This window comes from Rhinopithecus roxellana, chromosome 21 (assembly GCF_007565055.1).
Source record: "Rhinopithecus roxellana isolate Shanxi Qingling chromosome 21, ASM756505v1, whole genome shotgun sequence".
Lineage (NCBI taxonomy): Eukaryota > Metazoa > Chordata > Mammalia > Primates > Cercopithecidae > Rhinopithecus > Rhinopithecus roxellana.
Genome location: NC_044569.1, coordinates 44,543,888 through 44,560,634, shown reverse-complemented (window position 1 = coordinate 44,560,634; position 16,747 = coordinate 44,543,888). Strand labels below are relative to the sequence as shown.

General features: G+C 38.8%; 1 protein-coding gene across 1 annotated transcript in view; it reads left to right on the top strand.

The window, feature by feature from the left end:
• DCC (DCC netrin 1 receptor) overlaps window positions 1-16,747 on the top strand; it is a 1,242,672-nt gene that overhangs the window by 847,021 nt on the left and 378,904 nt on the right. Inside the window, exon 8 of the mRNA XM_030926166.1 lies at window positions 9,813-9,969. Coding sequence (XP_030782026.1) covers window positions 9,813-9,969 — 157 coding nt within the window. The remainder of the gene's footprint in view (window positions 1-9,812; window positions 9,970-16,747) is intronic.

Below are 16,747 nucleotides of genomic sequence, written 5' to 3'. Positions count from 1 at the left end.
GTTTCTCACTGGAAACATTTAGTTGTTTAACACACACATACAAAATTAAACTTCGTAGCATTGATTTCATTATTTTTTTCTCTTAACAACACAACTTGTCAGCTATTTTACTTTAGTAGCGTCTCATCACCAAAGGAAATTGCAGGGAGGAAGCACTGCTTCTTAAAGCCTGACATACTGATCTATATCAGCAACGCATGTGTTCTTGAGATGTTCTTCACCGGCAGAGGACAGGATTGCCTGCCAGCCTGGGACAAAGCACCATATGGCTGGGATGAGGGGAAGGATGGTGATGCACATGAAGGGTGGGAGGGGAGCTGTCACAGCCTGTCAGTCTTTATCCCCAGAGGAAACTGGTGACAAGGGAATGATTGAAATGGCACGTTTAGGGTCTCTGGGCATGGAGAATGGATAAACAATGACTGAGAATTCAATGACATAAACTCAAGGGAAAGGGTAGAAACAAAGCGAGCTGCAATTGTGTAGAAGCATAACTCTTCTGTAGTTGGGGAAAGATGCCAGGAAGAGACATTGATGAGAAAGATGATTAAAGGTGGCCTCACAAAGCCCTGGTATAGTGACAGATGGAAAGGGTGCAATGATTAGTAAGAAAATACAAAGAGAGAAAAGAGACCTGAAATGAAATAAACTCTTATAGGAGCAGAAATATGGGATGATAAAAATTTTTAAAAAGAAAATTACTGATGGATTTTTCTCTGCAACCTGAAAAGTTATGTAGAGAAGGATGTTGAAGTGACAATGTACTTTCCTTCCACAGAAGAAGCACGCTTGTCCTCAACTGACTTGATCTACCAGACTCAAAACTAGCTCAAAACTTCCCAATGCTTTTTTTTTTTTTTTTTTTTTTTTTTTTTAAGACAAATTCTCACTCTGTTGCCCAGGCTGGAGTGCAGTGGCGTGATCTCGGCTCACTGCAGCCTCCCCCTCCCAGGTTCAAGCAATTCTCTGCCTCAATCTCCAGAGCAGCTGGGATTACAGGCACCCACCACCACTCCTGGCTAGTTTTTGTATTTTTAGTAGAGACAGGGTTTCACCCTCTTGGCCAGGCTGGTCTTGAATACCTGACCTCGTGATCCACCCGCCTCAGGCTCCCAAAGCGCTGGGATTACAGGCATTAGCCACTGCGCCTGGCCTCCCAATGCCTTTCTATGAGAGTTCCTACATCTCCAGACAGCCATCAAGAAACTGGACCAACAGAAATAGGCTTTCTGCTCTCAAGATCTAAAGATAGACAAATAATAATAACAGCCATTTATTGAATACATATCTATGCTAGGTATGGTGAGCAGCCCTTAGAATCCGTTTCTCATTATCACTTAACAGCTCTGTACACTAAATATTTTGTACCATTTTTAATGTGGAAATTAAGGCCCAGAGAGGCTAAATACTTTTCCAAATAACACAATCACAGAGTTCGGGAGTAGGGAGCAAGGTCCATACCATTTAATTGCAGTTTGCTAGTCAAATCTATTTATTTACATACATGATGCCCTAGCCACCTTGCCAAGCTGCATGTGGCACTTGCTGCATCTTCATAAACTCTTTAAAAGGCACTTTCCTAAATAAGCAATTTGGAGATAAAGAAATTATTAAAAGCATATGATGTATGCTTTTACATACCTACAATGTGCAGATCTGAGCATAAAACCTTTAGTTGCACATGTATTGGTTGGCCAGTTTGTCAGATAATATTTTTCTCCTCCTTTTGTCTGAAAAGAGCTCAAACTCTGAGAGCTATAGTTATCACTGCTGATATGAAAATACTTCCCAGAATTTGTTTCTCAGTTTATGTCTTTGTGTGGCCATAGGAAATCCTTTTAGTATGCAACTTTTATTTGGCCATTCTCTTTGATGTATGATTCTGAGATAAGAATCACACTTTCTATAACAGACCTGTAGGTCCCCTTCTGGATACAAGGTCAGCCCAAACCAAATTCTCAAGCTTCCTTTTTGCTTCTTAATGAAAGCATTATTTCCCTTAGGAAGCATCCTTCTATGAACACACCTCCGTTGCTTGGCACAATGTAGAAAGCTTGCCACCAGAGCTTCCTCTAGGGATCAAGGCTGACAAGCTGTGACAGACAGGTTGTGATATATTTCCCCTTCTCCATTTGGTTCAAAAAAAAAAAAAAAAAAGGTTCTCACCCCAAATCTGCATTTCCTTAGAACCGTCCTCTGAGCTTGGTTTTTCATTCTACTTTGTAATTTATCTGCAAATTAATAATAATGAACATAACTAGTTTGCAGCAATGCTCTATCTTCTCCCAGTGCGTATTCTCAAACAAGCACTGTACAGGGTTCTGAAAAGGAATTTTCCAGCCAAAGTCTTAACATAATCTCACAAATTTGCAAAGCCTTCCATTTAGCTGGACCCTGCAATAATTTAATGCATACCTATGATATGGCTAACATACACTGTGATAATGACAGGGGATTAAAGTGATAAACAGTTTAGACTTGGTTCCTTCTTTCACAGAGCATACGATTTGTAATAGGAAAACAACAGCAACAACAACAATGACCAGATTGTTGGAGTACAGGGAAGTGCCTTGACAAGAGTGCTCATCTTGTCCTGATCCTGTGAACACCCAGGTAGAGGGACCTAAGCCAGGCTGGACATCAGTGAAGTTACACTCTAACTGAAGGTGAAGGAGGCCCCCACGTCAGAGCAGCAAAGCAATTGGAGGAAGGTATTCCAGTTCAGTTTGCAGCACACAAAAGTAGCAGAGGTATAAGCATGAGGTCTTCATGGAATTGAGCAGTTCAGCATGGAGAACTGAGAGGTAGCAAGGAGGCTGTTCTGAAAGTAAAGCCTTTGTACACTCCTGAAACCTAGTTCCACACTCTCAGAGACCCTCAACTGTATCTTTCAGGCTTAGATCCTTCAGGCCACATGCTGAAGACAACTGAGAAAGTATAGCTGGAATGAACGGAGTAATATTGGAGGTGGCAGCAAATGCATCCTAGAGGGTGAAGCCAAGTTGGTTAGGCAGTTAAGACGAAGCTGGTTTTCCCTCTGGGATCTGGAAATGGATTGAACAGCTTCTGACTCAGTGCCTTGCACACAGTACATTTTCAATTAACATTAAATGGATTAATAATTAGATGCTTAAATTCATTTTATTTTATTTTTTTTTTATTTTTTTATTTATTTTTTTGAGACGGAGTCTCACTCTGTCACCGGGGCTGGAGTGCAGTGGCCGGATCTCAGCTCACTGCAAGCTCCGCCTCCCAGGTTCACGCCATTCTCCTGCCTCAGCCTCCCGAGTAGCTGGGACTACAGGCGCCCGCCACCTCGCCCGGCTAGTTTTTTGTATTTTTTAGTAGAGACGGGGTTTCACCGTGTTAGCCAGGATGGTCTCGATCTCCTGACCTTGTGATCCGCCCGTCTCGGCCTCCCAAAGTGCTGGGATTACAGGCTTGAGCCACCGCGCCCGGCCAAATTCATTTTATTAAGGAGTACATACAAGGTATGATTCAATTTCATAGCATTATTACTATGATGGTTAATGTACAAATTAAATAGGTATCTGGAAACGGAATAGAAATCATTTAGTGAGGTGATGTGTTCTAACGTCTAAATAACTTTTCTACCCAAACTTTAGAATGGAACTCATTTGTAAGTAAGTGACTGTTTCTAACTTTTCAATAGTTTACAGGGGAAACCTTGAGTCCTCAAATTAATTTCCTGTTCTCTGAGGTCAAAACTCAGGGCTTAAAAATAAATTATTATTAGCTTCATGCATAACAGTAGGAACATGATAGATATTCCATCAATATTCATTATTCATTTGTATCTAAAATGTACCTACCCAATACATTATTTTATGTGTGTGAGGTAATGCATGTTAATTAACTAGATTTTACCATTTCACTATATATATATGCCTCAAAGTATTGTGTTATACAGGATAAAAGCATACAATGTTATCTGGCAATTAGAAAACATAAATAAATGATTATTTAATGAGATTTTATGGAATACATTAATTTTCGTCTGATATTAAGATAAAAATTGGTTTCAGGCCGGGCGCGGTGGCTCAAGCCTGTAATCCCAGCACTTTGGGAGGCCGAGACGGGTGGATCACGAGGTCAGGAGATCAAGACCATCCTGGCTAACATGGTGAAACCCCGTCTCTACTAAAAATACAAAAAACTAGCCGGGCGACCTGGTGGGCGCCTGTAGTCCCAGCTGCTTGGGAGGCTGAGGCAGGAGAATGGCGTAAACCCGGGAGGCGGAGCTTGCAGTGAGCTGAGATCGGGCGGCTGCACTCCAGCCTGGGCGGCAGAGCGAGACTCTGTCTCAAAAAAAAAAAAAAAAAAAAGGTTTCAAATAACTATTTTATAAAATCTACATTTCTTACTTTTTCTAAAGTTCTTAATCCACTACCACAAAAAGTCATGATTCGTTCCATTTTGAAAATAATGTAACATTTTAGAAAAAAAATTATTCATTATAAGTTTTAATTACACAAAGCCATGCTTCTTTTTTTTTGATAATTTTGTGAAATAACTTTATGAAGTATAAAAAATTAACTATAACTTAGGTTTATCCACTTCTTCATTTAGACAATAAAAAGCTAGAGTTTGGTGTCAAGGGAACAACAAGAAAAAAATCAAAAGGAGAAATGATAGTTGTTTGCTCTTAGGAAAATGAAGTGTTTCTGTTATTTCCCTGATAATATCTATTTACATATTATTTTTATTAAGTGGTTAAGATGCAGACTAATAAAAGAGATGCAGCTAATAAAGCAGCTAGTTGATTTGGTGGCTACATTTGTAATATTTTAGTGAGCAACATGGGGAATGAAACAAGGAAACAGTTCTATTGGCTTGTTTGAGGTTTAATGTAAATTAAATATTTTTGTTGTTATGAATACCTCTTATCTTTCATATACATCATAGGGAATGAAGGTTGTGGACTATCAGTAAGCTCAGATAAAAATTCATGCTCATAAACACTGTATAATAACGTGACAGAAAAAGTCTTTGGTATGTAGAAAAATTGAAGCTTTATTTAAAAAATTAATCCAATAGTATCATTGTTACCAAGGCTATTGCAGGGGCCTAAGCAAAATGTTATTATTTTTTGGCTTCAAAACTATATATATTTGGCTTTTCATTATCTATAAAAATTATCACTCTTTCCTGGATTTGGCTATTATTAAAAAATTTTTAAAGGTGTTCTTTAAAGAAAAAAAGACTGTCGTTATAGTGTGGCAAATTCGCCTCCTCTTCTCCATGACAACAGATAAAGAAGCTGTAGCTATGGCAACAGTAATGGGCCAGAGAGATTAGGGCCAGACTGGAGATTAGGCCTCCAAGAGCAAAGAAAAGAAGTCCTGATTGGTTCTTTATTGAGACCTTATTTGAAGGCAAGTTACTGTTGAGAGAAAGCATGGAGGATTAGTAAGAACAAAATTAATTCCCCTGTATAAGATAAGAAGCCATTCCTTTGTTAAAACTGTGTTCCTCCCTTTTAATATAACGCCTGTATAAATTGAGGTAAAGAGTCCGTGATTAATTCTATTCTGAGCTTTGTGCCATGTGAGTCTAGACCAGCTCTGTGAGAAGACACTTCCTGAAGTCTAAGGAGAAGAGAGGGAGGAGCATCTGCCTGCCTGCCATTGCCCCTTGCCCTCCTCTCTGGCACTCCCTGGGTGGATGGAGATGCCAACTAGTTTGTGATGTTGACATCCTGTAGGAATGAGGTGCTCTTCGAGGAACAAGATTGGAAAATTTCCCTCTTGTTTGTATAAAACTTATTTGTCTAACTTCTTGAAAATTCCAGAAAGTTTTCATCAAGTTATTATTAATTTCATGTTTAAAAATATTTTTCTCAAAAATCTAGTAAGAATCCCATTTTTTTAATAACTGGTAAGTTATAGAGGTATTAAATTTTGAGTAAATGTGCTATCTATAATTTCAGATTGATATACTGATGAAGGAGGGATTTGTTATTTTTTAAATAATAAATTTATAGGAATGAGAATGTTTGGCCTAATGCTATGAATTTTTTTAAAAGGATTTTGCCACATTTACTTCTGAACATGTAGTGCTCACACACACTTCAACAGAGAGCCTGTGAGAGTGCCACACCCTGGCCGACGTGAGATATTCACCTTCTTTAAAGTGGCCTCTGATTCATTTTTTTCAGGCTTTACTTTAATGTGTATTTCTTGCATTATTTGTCAAGTTGAACCCCACTTTTTAATAAGATGATTTATTATTTTAAAGATTTAAAAACATGCTTTTTAATATTATGTCACTTGGTTTTTATATATTTTCCAAATACTTTCAGTCAGTCTTTCCACGGGAAACAATACCTCAACTAAACTAAGAGGGAAAGTAGGAGTTAGGCAGATGAGTGCGAGGGGCTTGCTAAGGTGTGGGATCTGCTTTTGTGAAGGCCCTAGAGAATTGCAGGGTGCTCAGCATGAGGAGAACATTCTTAATGTAGAAGCATCAAGAAGCTAAGGAGCTTCCACATAAGCACCATGAGAACAATGGCTTCGTCTGCTGTTCACCACTCTCTCCTCTGCACTTAGACAAGGAGGACAGGTGATCTGAGCTGTTTGAATATTTGCTGAGTGAGCAGAGCTACTGATCATTGCTAACTGCACCTCTGCAAGCCTCTGCCCAAAGGTATTTTCTGTCTTGCTGTAGGAACACACTAGACCATTGTTTAGGAAAGTCATAAGCCCCTGGAATCACCCTCAACAAATGATGGAGAGGGAGTAGGTAGACAAATACCCCTATCTGCTCCCCTGAGGGATGATTAACTCTGAGGCATGTCCTATACTGACTCCTAGAGTCCCTGATGGAATTGCCCTTCAATTTCCCACAGGAATAACCATATAGATAACTCACTCTTCCGATAGGTCCCTCCCTGCCCTGTCTCACTTCCTGACTCTCTGCTGGTGTTTCTGGGATCATTTCCCAAATGTAGGACTTGCACGAAAGTCCTTTTCTGAAGCCTTGTTTATGGAGAAAGTCACCCAAGACCCATGGTCAGCAGGAGTCAGGCCAGCAAGCTAATTAAGAAGTTTGGAGCTTGCCCTGAAGAGGATGTGTGGAGGAAAAATAAGTAGTAGAGTGACATGATTTATATTTTTATAAGCTCATTCTGAATGCTACACAGAGAATATATTTGAGGAAGGTGAGTTTAAGGAAGTCAGAGGAGCTGGGGGACACTTGTGGTAATTCCAGTGAGAGAGAACGATGGTGTCAATGGAAGCGTGGCAGTGGAGATGCAATAGCGTGGGTAGATTAATGAGATTTTCAGGAGCAGGGAACCCTAGCATGCAGTAAGTGAAGGAGAGTCAGGAATCAGGGATGGGCTTCGGGTTTCTGGGCTGGGCAGCTGAGAGGACAACTTGAATATCACGCAGGGGGAGAAGCAGGCTGAGGGGGAGGGAGAGAATAAATTCACTCCAGTGTGTTAGTCTGAGCTGCCTGTGATGTGTGGAAGTAAAGGTTTTTGTCAAGAAGCTTAATATCACCCATATTTTTGAGAGAGATACTCCATCCGCAGGCATCAATCTTTTCCCCTCCCTCACCACTCTGCTATAAGAGATTGACTAACTCACTGCCACTCTTCCATTTATTTCAAATACTGTACTGATCCAGAGAGCAAGGTGAAATTTTATCTACAAAGAAATAGTCAAAGAATCTGGAGTCAGAAATAGTTTCAAATACTTTTGTGTTTTTGCCATTCTTTAAAACCTCTCTTTCTCTGTATAACTAGTAAGAATTGTAAATTGATAAGGTTTCTGGAACCATTAGGAAGCGGGGTATTTCCACTCCCCAGATGATTTTTTCTAGCTAGCAGAAGTTTAACTCATCGCAGTAATACCACTCAGCCAGTCCCTATACAAAATGAATGCAAAAATGAAGACTGACTTTGATAAAGACTAGGGGAAATGGACTACAAAAGCCAGTTTGAAGATTTCACATCTGCAAATGGATACCTGTGATTTGTGACTAGAGATCATCTGTCAAGATGAAACACACATTCCCTAGACTTGAGAACTTTGACAAACATGAAGAAAAAAGATGAATTACGAATTCACACACACCCAAGTAGACACACACTACAAAATACACATGCACATATATAATAGACAAACCTCTCTTACATATTACTAATTCTCCCAATATGTGAAAAGGCAGTTTTTTAACTGAGGATAATTCAGAGTTGTTCCTACAAACAAGTCCATGAAAATTGCTTCTACTTTTTGTTAACTTTCATCAACTTTTCATTTCTGCTCTTAATTTTCTATGGTCTTAAAAAATAAATGAATAAACTACTTCAAATTGTTTCTGAACAGGCTGAGAGAGGTGGTTCATGCCAGTAATCCCAGTACTTTGGAAGGCCAAGACAGGTGGATCATCTGAGGTCAGGAGATCAAGACCAGCCTGGCCAACACAGTGAAACCCTGTCTCTACCAAAAATACAAAAATTAGCCAGGTGTGGTGGTGTGTGCCTTTAATCCCATCTACTTGGGAGGCTGACGCAGAAAAATTGTATCAGAACAGTGTAGACATGTAGACAGATACTGACAGGAATAAGGTTTTGTGATAACTTTTTGGTTACCTGAAGCATTTATGAATACAGGTAAGTCCATGGCTATGTAATAGAATGTTGAGGTCTCCATTGGCTTAACTTCCAAATTAGGACTTTACTAAACTCAATGTCAGTGTATGTACACCTACTTGGTCTGTGTCTTTTGTCCTATGAAACATATTTTAACTATGAAATGAATACTTTAAAGAATCACCTTGGGGCCAGGCATGGTGGCTCATGCCTGTAATCCCAGTACTTTGTGAGGCCGAGGTGGGTCACTTGAGGTCAGGAGTTCAACACAGCCTGGCCAACATGTCAAAACCCCGTCTTTACTAAAAATACAAAAATTAGCCAGGCATGGGGGCATGTGCCTGTAATCCCAGCTACTGCAGAGCCTGAGGCAGGAGAATCACTTGAACCTGGAGGCAGAGGTTTGAAATCATGTGAACTTACTGTGTATTAAAACTATATGATCACATTTTTTTTCTACAGTGATAACTGCCCCCAACCGTGTTAAATCCTGGAGATTGTGGCCCTGTTAGTTCTTCTTAGAACTCTTCAAAATGCCAATAGGTTATCTTTGACAAATAGTCACTGTAAATTTAGATTTCTATTTAGTATATCTTGAGTTTATCTTCTGAAATGTAATACTGTCTTTTACTTCAAATATAGATGCATGAGTTTATTCATTTATTCATTTATCCATATTCTTGCTTATTCAACCTCTGCTTCATTCCAGAAACAATTCAGGGAAATATTAATTACTTAAAATAATTTGTCTCTTACCAAAGACATTTTCTATTATCAGTTAATGTCATGAGAAGTGTAATCCTTTTACAATATTGAATCATGTTATCCACAGTTCTGAAGTAAGGTCTTTCTAGAACTCAAGTGCTTGTTAAAAATTCACATTGCCAAATTTCTCTCCCTTTTTCTTGCCTGAGCAGACATTTTTTCCCTTATTGTCATAGATCCCATGGGTAATAGAAATTGGACATATAAGCAGTGGAATCATATACATGTCATTAGCCACACTTTAAAACCCAAGAAAAATGAATATACCTTTTATTCCATTTAATGTGTGCATTCCCTTGGTTTTCTTCCTTCCTTTAGAATCAAGGTGACTATAACATGGAGATGCTTGCTAATAGGTTGGATATGCCTCCTACCGAATTCTTACCTATGGCACCGACACCTCTGATAGCCTCCTCTTCTTTCTCCTTAGCTATCCCAAGCTCCAGTGTCCTCCCTTCAGCTCCCAGAGATGTGGTCCCTGTCTTGGTTTCCAGCCGGTTCGTCCGTCTCAGCTGGCGCCCACCTGCAGAAGCTAAAGGGAACGTTCAAACCTTCACGGTCTTTTTCTCCAGAGAAGGTGACAACAGGTAGGTGATGCTACCAATAAAATTCAGCTTAATCTGTCATCTCTTTAAGTCAATACCATTGGGTAATGGCAGGAGGAGATCTTGGGCAGGAACTTTGGAGAGACTGTGAAATCTCTATTATGTCCTCCACTCATTTCCCATTGGAGATGTGCATTTTTAAAAAGCATTGTTGTTGACACACTTGTAATCCCAGCACTTTGGGAGACTAAGTTGGGTGGATCACCAGAGTTCAGGAGTTCAAGGCCAGCCTGACCAACATGGTGAAACCCTGTCTCTTCTAAAAATACAAAAAAAGTAGATGAGCGTGGTGGTGTGCACCTGTCATCGTAGCTACTCGGGAGGATGAGGCAGGAGAATTGCTTGAACATGGGAAGTGGAGGTTGAAGTGAGCCAAGATTTTGGCACTGCACTCCAGCCTGGGCAACAAAGATGCCCTATCAAAAAAAGAAAAAATGGTGAAGACACAGACTTACCTATATTGCCTTATACTAAGATTATTCATTACTGTGAAGAAACAGGCATTTGTTTTAGTGTTATTTCTGCAACTATTTGTGATCTTATGATGCCTCCTAAGTTCCTTGGATTTCAGTGTGTGCAGCTGTGAAAACTGGAAGCAATGATTCTTGCCCAATCATCTTCATGTTTTTACATGGATTTCCAGGAGGCACCTCAAATTCAACCTGCCCAAAACATACTCACTGTCTTCTCCTTATGTATATTTTTCCTTTCTTTTCTTAGTTTATGTTGGTATCTTCCATCCTCGTTGACCAAGCAAAAAATTCATGCCATGTTTTACTGACTGCTGCCTCCCAACACTGCCATTCCTCATGAATTCTTGTCAGCTTTACCTTGGCCACAGCTCAGCCATGCTTCCTTTATTCTGTTATTTTCAACATCTTTACCTGATCTCTGGGAATCGCTCCTCACCTGCCAATCCATCTTCCTCACTGTTTGTAGTTATCTTTTTGAAATACAGTTTTGATCACTCACTCCACTGACCCAAAGTGTGACTGTTCTTAAATACAATAAAATTACTGTACAAACACATGTACATGGAACTTCCAACTTCTTTCAATGGAAGTCTAGCCCCAGTCTATCCTTATCTATATCTATCTGTATGGATATATGTAAAAGTGTGGTTTCTATAATCTGTAATGGTTAAAAAATTTTCACTCAAGTCACAAGAGCTAGATTTGAAAATGGTCCTATTTATCAAATTGTGATGTTTCTGTGTTTAATAATGTATTAAATATGAATAATACTTTTTTGCTAAAAGGAATAAAAGGAAGATAAATTCTACCTGTTAGCATTGCTATGAGAACTGAGGGAATTCAGGCAAAGAATTCAGGGCAGTCCCTCCACACAGGCAGAATGGAAGGGCTCAGAATAGTGTGAGCTCTGAGACAATATGGAAAAGAAGCTGAAATTAAGGCTCAATAGGAAGAAGGAGGATGAGGAAAAGAAAGGGAAGGAGAAGGGGAAGGAGAAATTGTTGAAATTTCTGTTTGAGTGAAACATTTATTTTCATAATTGTTTACAGGCCTGCTTATCATACAGTTTTATCCTTTCTTCTTCTATTGAACTTGTTCTTATCTTTCAATTCTAAGCATCAATATACCCCCTTGGCTACTCACTCCCATGGTTATACCATGAACTTTGACAACACCAATCACTGCAACCTCTCATGATCTGAGTTTCCTATCATATTCTTGCCTCACTCTCCAGACTTTTGTCTTACTATCCTTTATTTAGAACTCTGAATACAACGAAACTTTGATTTCACAGAGACCTGCAATCCGTTCATCCTATCCCTTATCTTTCCTGTTTGTCTTCACTTATTCCATAGCTACAATTCCATAGCCAGTAAACACAGCAATTAAATACTTGCTGACTTGCATCAACGTTTTGCCTGCTACTCTCATTTCATATTACTTGCTTAGCAAAAACCAACTCAAGTAAATGTAACTTTCTACCTACTCTTTACTTGTGCTCTTGTAGCTGAATATAGCTTGAGGAAAAGGTATAACTGGGATGATTCGTCTTACTTTAAATTCATAGTGACTAATCTCATGTTGCCCATTAATGCTACTGGCTATTATACTACATTTATCAGACAGCTTCTCTCACATACACTACTAATGATATTTCATGCCTTTTTCTCTCTTCTCAAATCTCCAAAACTGCGCCCTTTCCCCCACTCTTAGATGACCTTGATTTTAATTTCATGTAATATAAGAAGGGGAATTCTACATGCTTTCATATGTGACATCATTTTTCACCCAAATGTGTCTTTAAGCATATAATCTGTCTTTCCTCAAATTTCCATAAAACAACTGCCTGTACTCTTTAAAGCCAAACCTTCGCTTGTGCACAAGATCCCATTTTTTCTTATAAAAGAACAAATCTTCAGCAATTCTTTCTCTCTTCTGTATCATCAGTTTTTCCCCCTAAGGTGAATTACGTCTATCAGCACGTCAGCATGTAGTTGGATCTTCCATTGCAACAAATTCTGCTTCAATCTCACTTTTCTTTCCTTTACCATTCCATGCTCTGTTCTCTTTCATAGGAACATTCCTTGAATTGCCTAACTTCACTCCAATATCTTACATCATATTCCAATAATGATTTTGTCCCTAGAATGTAATAGCAACTGCTCTTATCAAAGTTCACCAATAACCTCCTGTTGCTAACCCAGTAGTCACTAGTCTCCATATTACTTGAGCAATCAGCAAATTTTGTCACATTTGATCCTTTCTCCTTTGGTGAGACTCATTCTTCACTCAGTTTTCTATTGCACATGCTCTCCTCATTCTACTCTGGCTGCTCATTTTCAGGCTCATTTTACTTTTTACTCCCAGTTTCTCTGATCTGTACATATCAAATTGCTTCAGGACTCAAGCCCTTAATCCACTTCTTGACTTTATATTCTGTGAACATGTTGATGTATTCCAAATTTGTATCTCTAGTCCTAACTTTTTTACCTGCAATCCATATTCATATACACATTTTCCTACTTGATTTATCAACGTCAATGTCCCATGGGCATCTAAGACTTATGAACAAAACCAAACACCTGTTATCCTTCAACCCCAATGCCTCCTCACCAAATAGTTTATCATTCCAGAGTTCCCCCCACCTTTGAAATCTTCATATTTCTCATTAATCAGGCCAAAATCATTGGAATATTTCTTAGCTCTTAATTAATTCTTAATTCTTTTTTTTTTTTTTTTTTGAGGCGGAGTCTTGCTCTGTCTCCCAGGCTGGAGTGCAGTGGCCGGATCTCAGCTCACTGCAAGCTCCGCCTCCTGGGTTCCCACCATTCTCCTGCCTCAGCCTCCCAAGTAGCTGGGACTACAGGCGCCCGCCACCTCGCCCGGCTAGATTTTTGTATTTTTAGTAGAGACGGGGTTTCACTGTGTCGCCAGGATGGTCTCGATCTCCTGACCTTGTGATCCGCCCGTCTCGGCCTCCCAAATTAATTCTTAATTCTTATTAAGAAATCCATCATCAAGTCTTGGCAGTACCATCAAAATATATCTTGAATCCATGAAATAATATACCAGATTTTGTTATAAAATAATACTGGAAGACTGGCTATGATTTTATATTCTGAGCTGAGTAATGGGAATAAAGCGATTCATCATATTATTCTGCCTAATTTTATATTGTTTAAATTTTCATGATAAACAATTAAAATCAATAAAGAAATAAAAACAAAACCTGGCCAGGCACGGTGGCTCATGCCTGTAATTCCAGCACTTTGGGAGGCCGAGGCAGGTGGATCATGTGAGGTCAAGAGTTCGAGACCAGCCTGGTCAACATGGTGAAACCCCGTTTTCACTGAACACACAAAAATCAGCTGGGTGTGGTGGCATGCACCTGTAATCCTGGCTACTTAGGATGCTGAGGCAGGGGAATTGTTTGAACCTGGGAGGTGGAGGTGGCAGTGAGCCGAGATCGTGCCGCTGCACTCCAGCCTGGGTGACAAAGCAAGACTCTGTCTCAGAAAAAAATAAAATAAAAAATAAAAAAATAAAAACAGAAACAAAACGTATACTGAGTCTTACCACTTCTTACCCCCTCCTTAAGTACAACCAAGTCTCGTTGGAACTACTGCAGTAATCCCCTTAGTCTAGTCTTACCATAGCAGTTGGAGGAAACCTTTTAAAACGTAAGTTAGAGTATGTCATTCTTCTGCTTCAAAATCCTGTGATGACTGTCTCATTCACAGAATTAGTAGAAGTTCTTGTTCTTGTCTCTTGTTACCTCTCTAACCTCATCACATAGTACTTTCCTTATGTTTCCTAAATATCCAAGAATCCTCCTCTTTTGAGATCCTTACGCTTGCTCTTCAGTCTGCCTAGGATGTTCTTCTCCTCAGAGATCCACATGGATCATTCCCTAATTTCTACCAAATCTTTGCTGCAATGTCACATTCTCATGGAAGTCTTTCCTGATCCTTGGCACTCCCTATGCACTTCTTATTGTTATTTTTCTCCATAGCCTTTATTACCTTCTACATACAAATTTTGTTTCCCTAATCCCCTTTCTCCTCACCACAATGTAATCTTCCTATGGGCAAGGCTGCTTTTATCTTCTTTATCTACTGAGCTATTTTTCGACTTGATGCCTTAACTGAAATGTTAATTACTGTGTGGAACTCTCTATAGTCCTCCAACTCAGAATTCACCAATTTCGCCTTTATCTCACCCCTTCATTTTGATTACATTACCGTTATGGCCTTTGCCACCTTTAATCAAGTTTGATGTTTGGTTGAGTACATGTGTATTTCTTTTCCTGATGATTGAGACTACATCATATTCATAATTTCATGCTTAAGTGTCCAGTATCATGCCCCATGTAAACATACACTGATCAGAACTGATATGGTAGAGGTGGCAGAGAGATATGATATTTTTGAGAGTTTTTTTCTTACCAAATAAAATAAATTGTGTTACTGAGGAGGATGAATAAGCTGACTACAGTTAAATAAAAACTTTAATTCCAAAAAAGTTGATATTAAAATTTTATTCTATTATCTCCATTTATTTTGATTTTTCTGACTCTCAACTAGAGCCATAAAATATGCCACTGTCTCTGAGCAGTTAGCTCTGATGTTTGTTTGTTCATGTAGGTTTATTTAGCTGCTTGACACAATAACTTTCTAAAAGGTATTGAATTTAACATTTCTCTCAGATTAGCAATAACTTTGTCAGGAAAGTTATTCTAACTCAGATCATCACGAATCTTTCTGACTGGTTAATGGTGTAGATAATGCAAGTGCCATAATTCACATCTTTTTATCCAACCCCTTGGGGTGTTTTATTTCATAAGTTAAAGAGCAGCATATATTCCAAAACATGAAAGGTAGAATTCGCAGTGAAGTAATTGCTTCATAGATATCTAGGTATCCCCTCTTAGTACCTAAAAATCATTAGGAATAAAAAGTGATCTTTGAGATCATAGTCTAACTTCCTGCTACCTAAACATTCAGAGACCAATGCTCAGAGGAAAGTCTCATGCCCAAGGCCACAGTTTTATCATCAACAGTAACAGCAAGCATTTATTGGGCATTTACTATGCCAGATTCCAGGCTAAACATCTTACATAAAGTATGTTTACCAAGATGAGACTTAAAGAAGAAGTTTATACCTCCATTATACAGCTAGTAAGTGGTAGAACTAGAATTTAGTACAGCCCATAGTCCAAAGCAGGCACTCTCAATCCCATTTTCATCTTGCTTCCTTGGTGGATTAACCTGGCAGAGAACTAAATGTTCTTGAGATTTATAGAATTTATAGAATTATGACATGCAATTCTTTTATATGTTTCTTTGCAATAATTTTTGACTTAATGGCTAAGTTGATTTACATTATACATTTACCGGTAATAAAACACACTAGTGAGTTTTTATTGTATTTCTTTTGAGAGGTGAGGTCTTGCTATGTTGCTCAGGATAGAGTGCAGTAGTGTCATCATAGTTCACTTGCAGCCTCAAACTCCTGGGCTCAATGGATCCTCCCACCTCAGCCTCCTGAGTAGCTAGGACTACAGGTGCCTGCCGCCACACCTGGCTAAGTTTGTGATATATATATATATATATATATATATATATATCACATTATACTTCTCATGTGTAACTAGAATGACCTATGAAGTGTAACACAGTATAGCCAAAATGTTAAGGCTATGTGGCTGTGGACTTGAACCACCTGGGTTCAAATCCTGGCTTGGTATTTTACCATCTGTGTGGCTTTGGGCCAATTACTAGTGACTTTGTTTTCTTACGTGGAATAGTAATAGTATCTGATGTGTAAGGTTGTGATGAGTATTAAATGAAGTTAAATAAAAGCACCTGAAACACTTGCCGTTTGTATGGTGCACCCAAAACATTTTATTCTTATTAGCTAGTGCCATGCGCAAATCATCATATGTGCTTGAAATTAAAATAACTGAAATACAAGGGTGTTTCTTAGCTCTTATTTAGAGAAAACTTTATTACTTTCACAAACATTCACCCATTTGATCCTCAGATAAGGTATTTATGATGATCTCCATTTCACAAATGAGTATGCCTTTCTCTGTTCAGAAAGACTGAAAAATATTGCTAAGAAACCACACAAATAGTAAATATTAGAACTGGGATTTCAATGCCAGGTTTCTAGTCCAGTGATCTCTTCACTGTGCCATACAAAGTGAAAGACGTTTTCTGAAAAAGCTCCATATAAAGTACAGTGGGAGTGCAGATGAGAGAATTAAAACACTTTTTATGAGCATC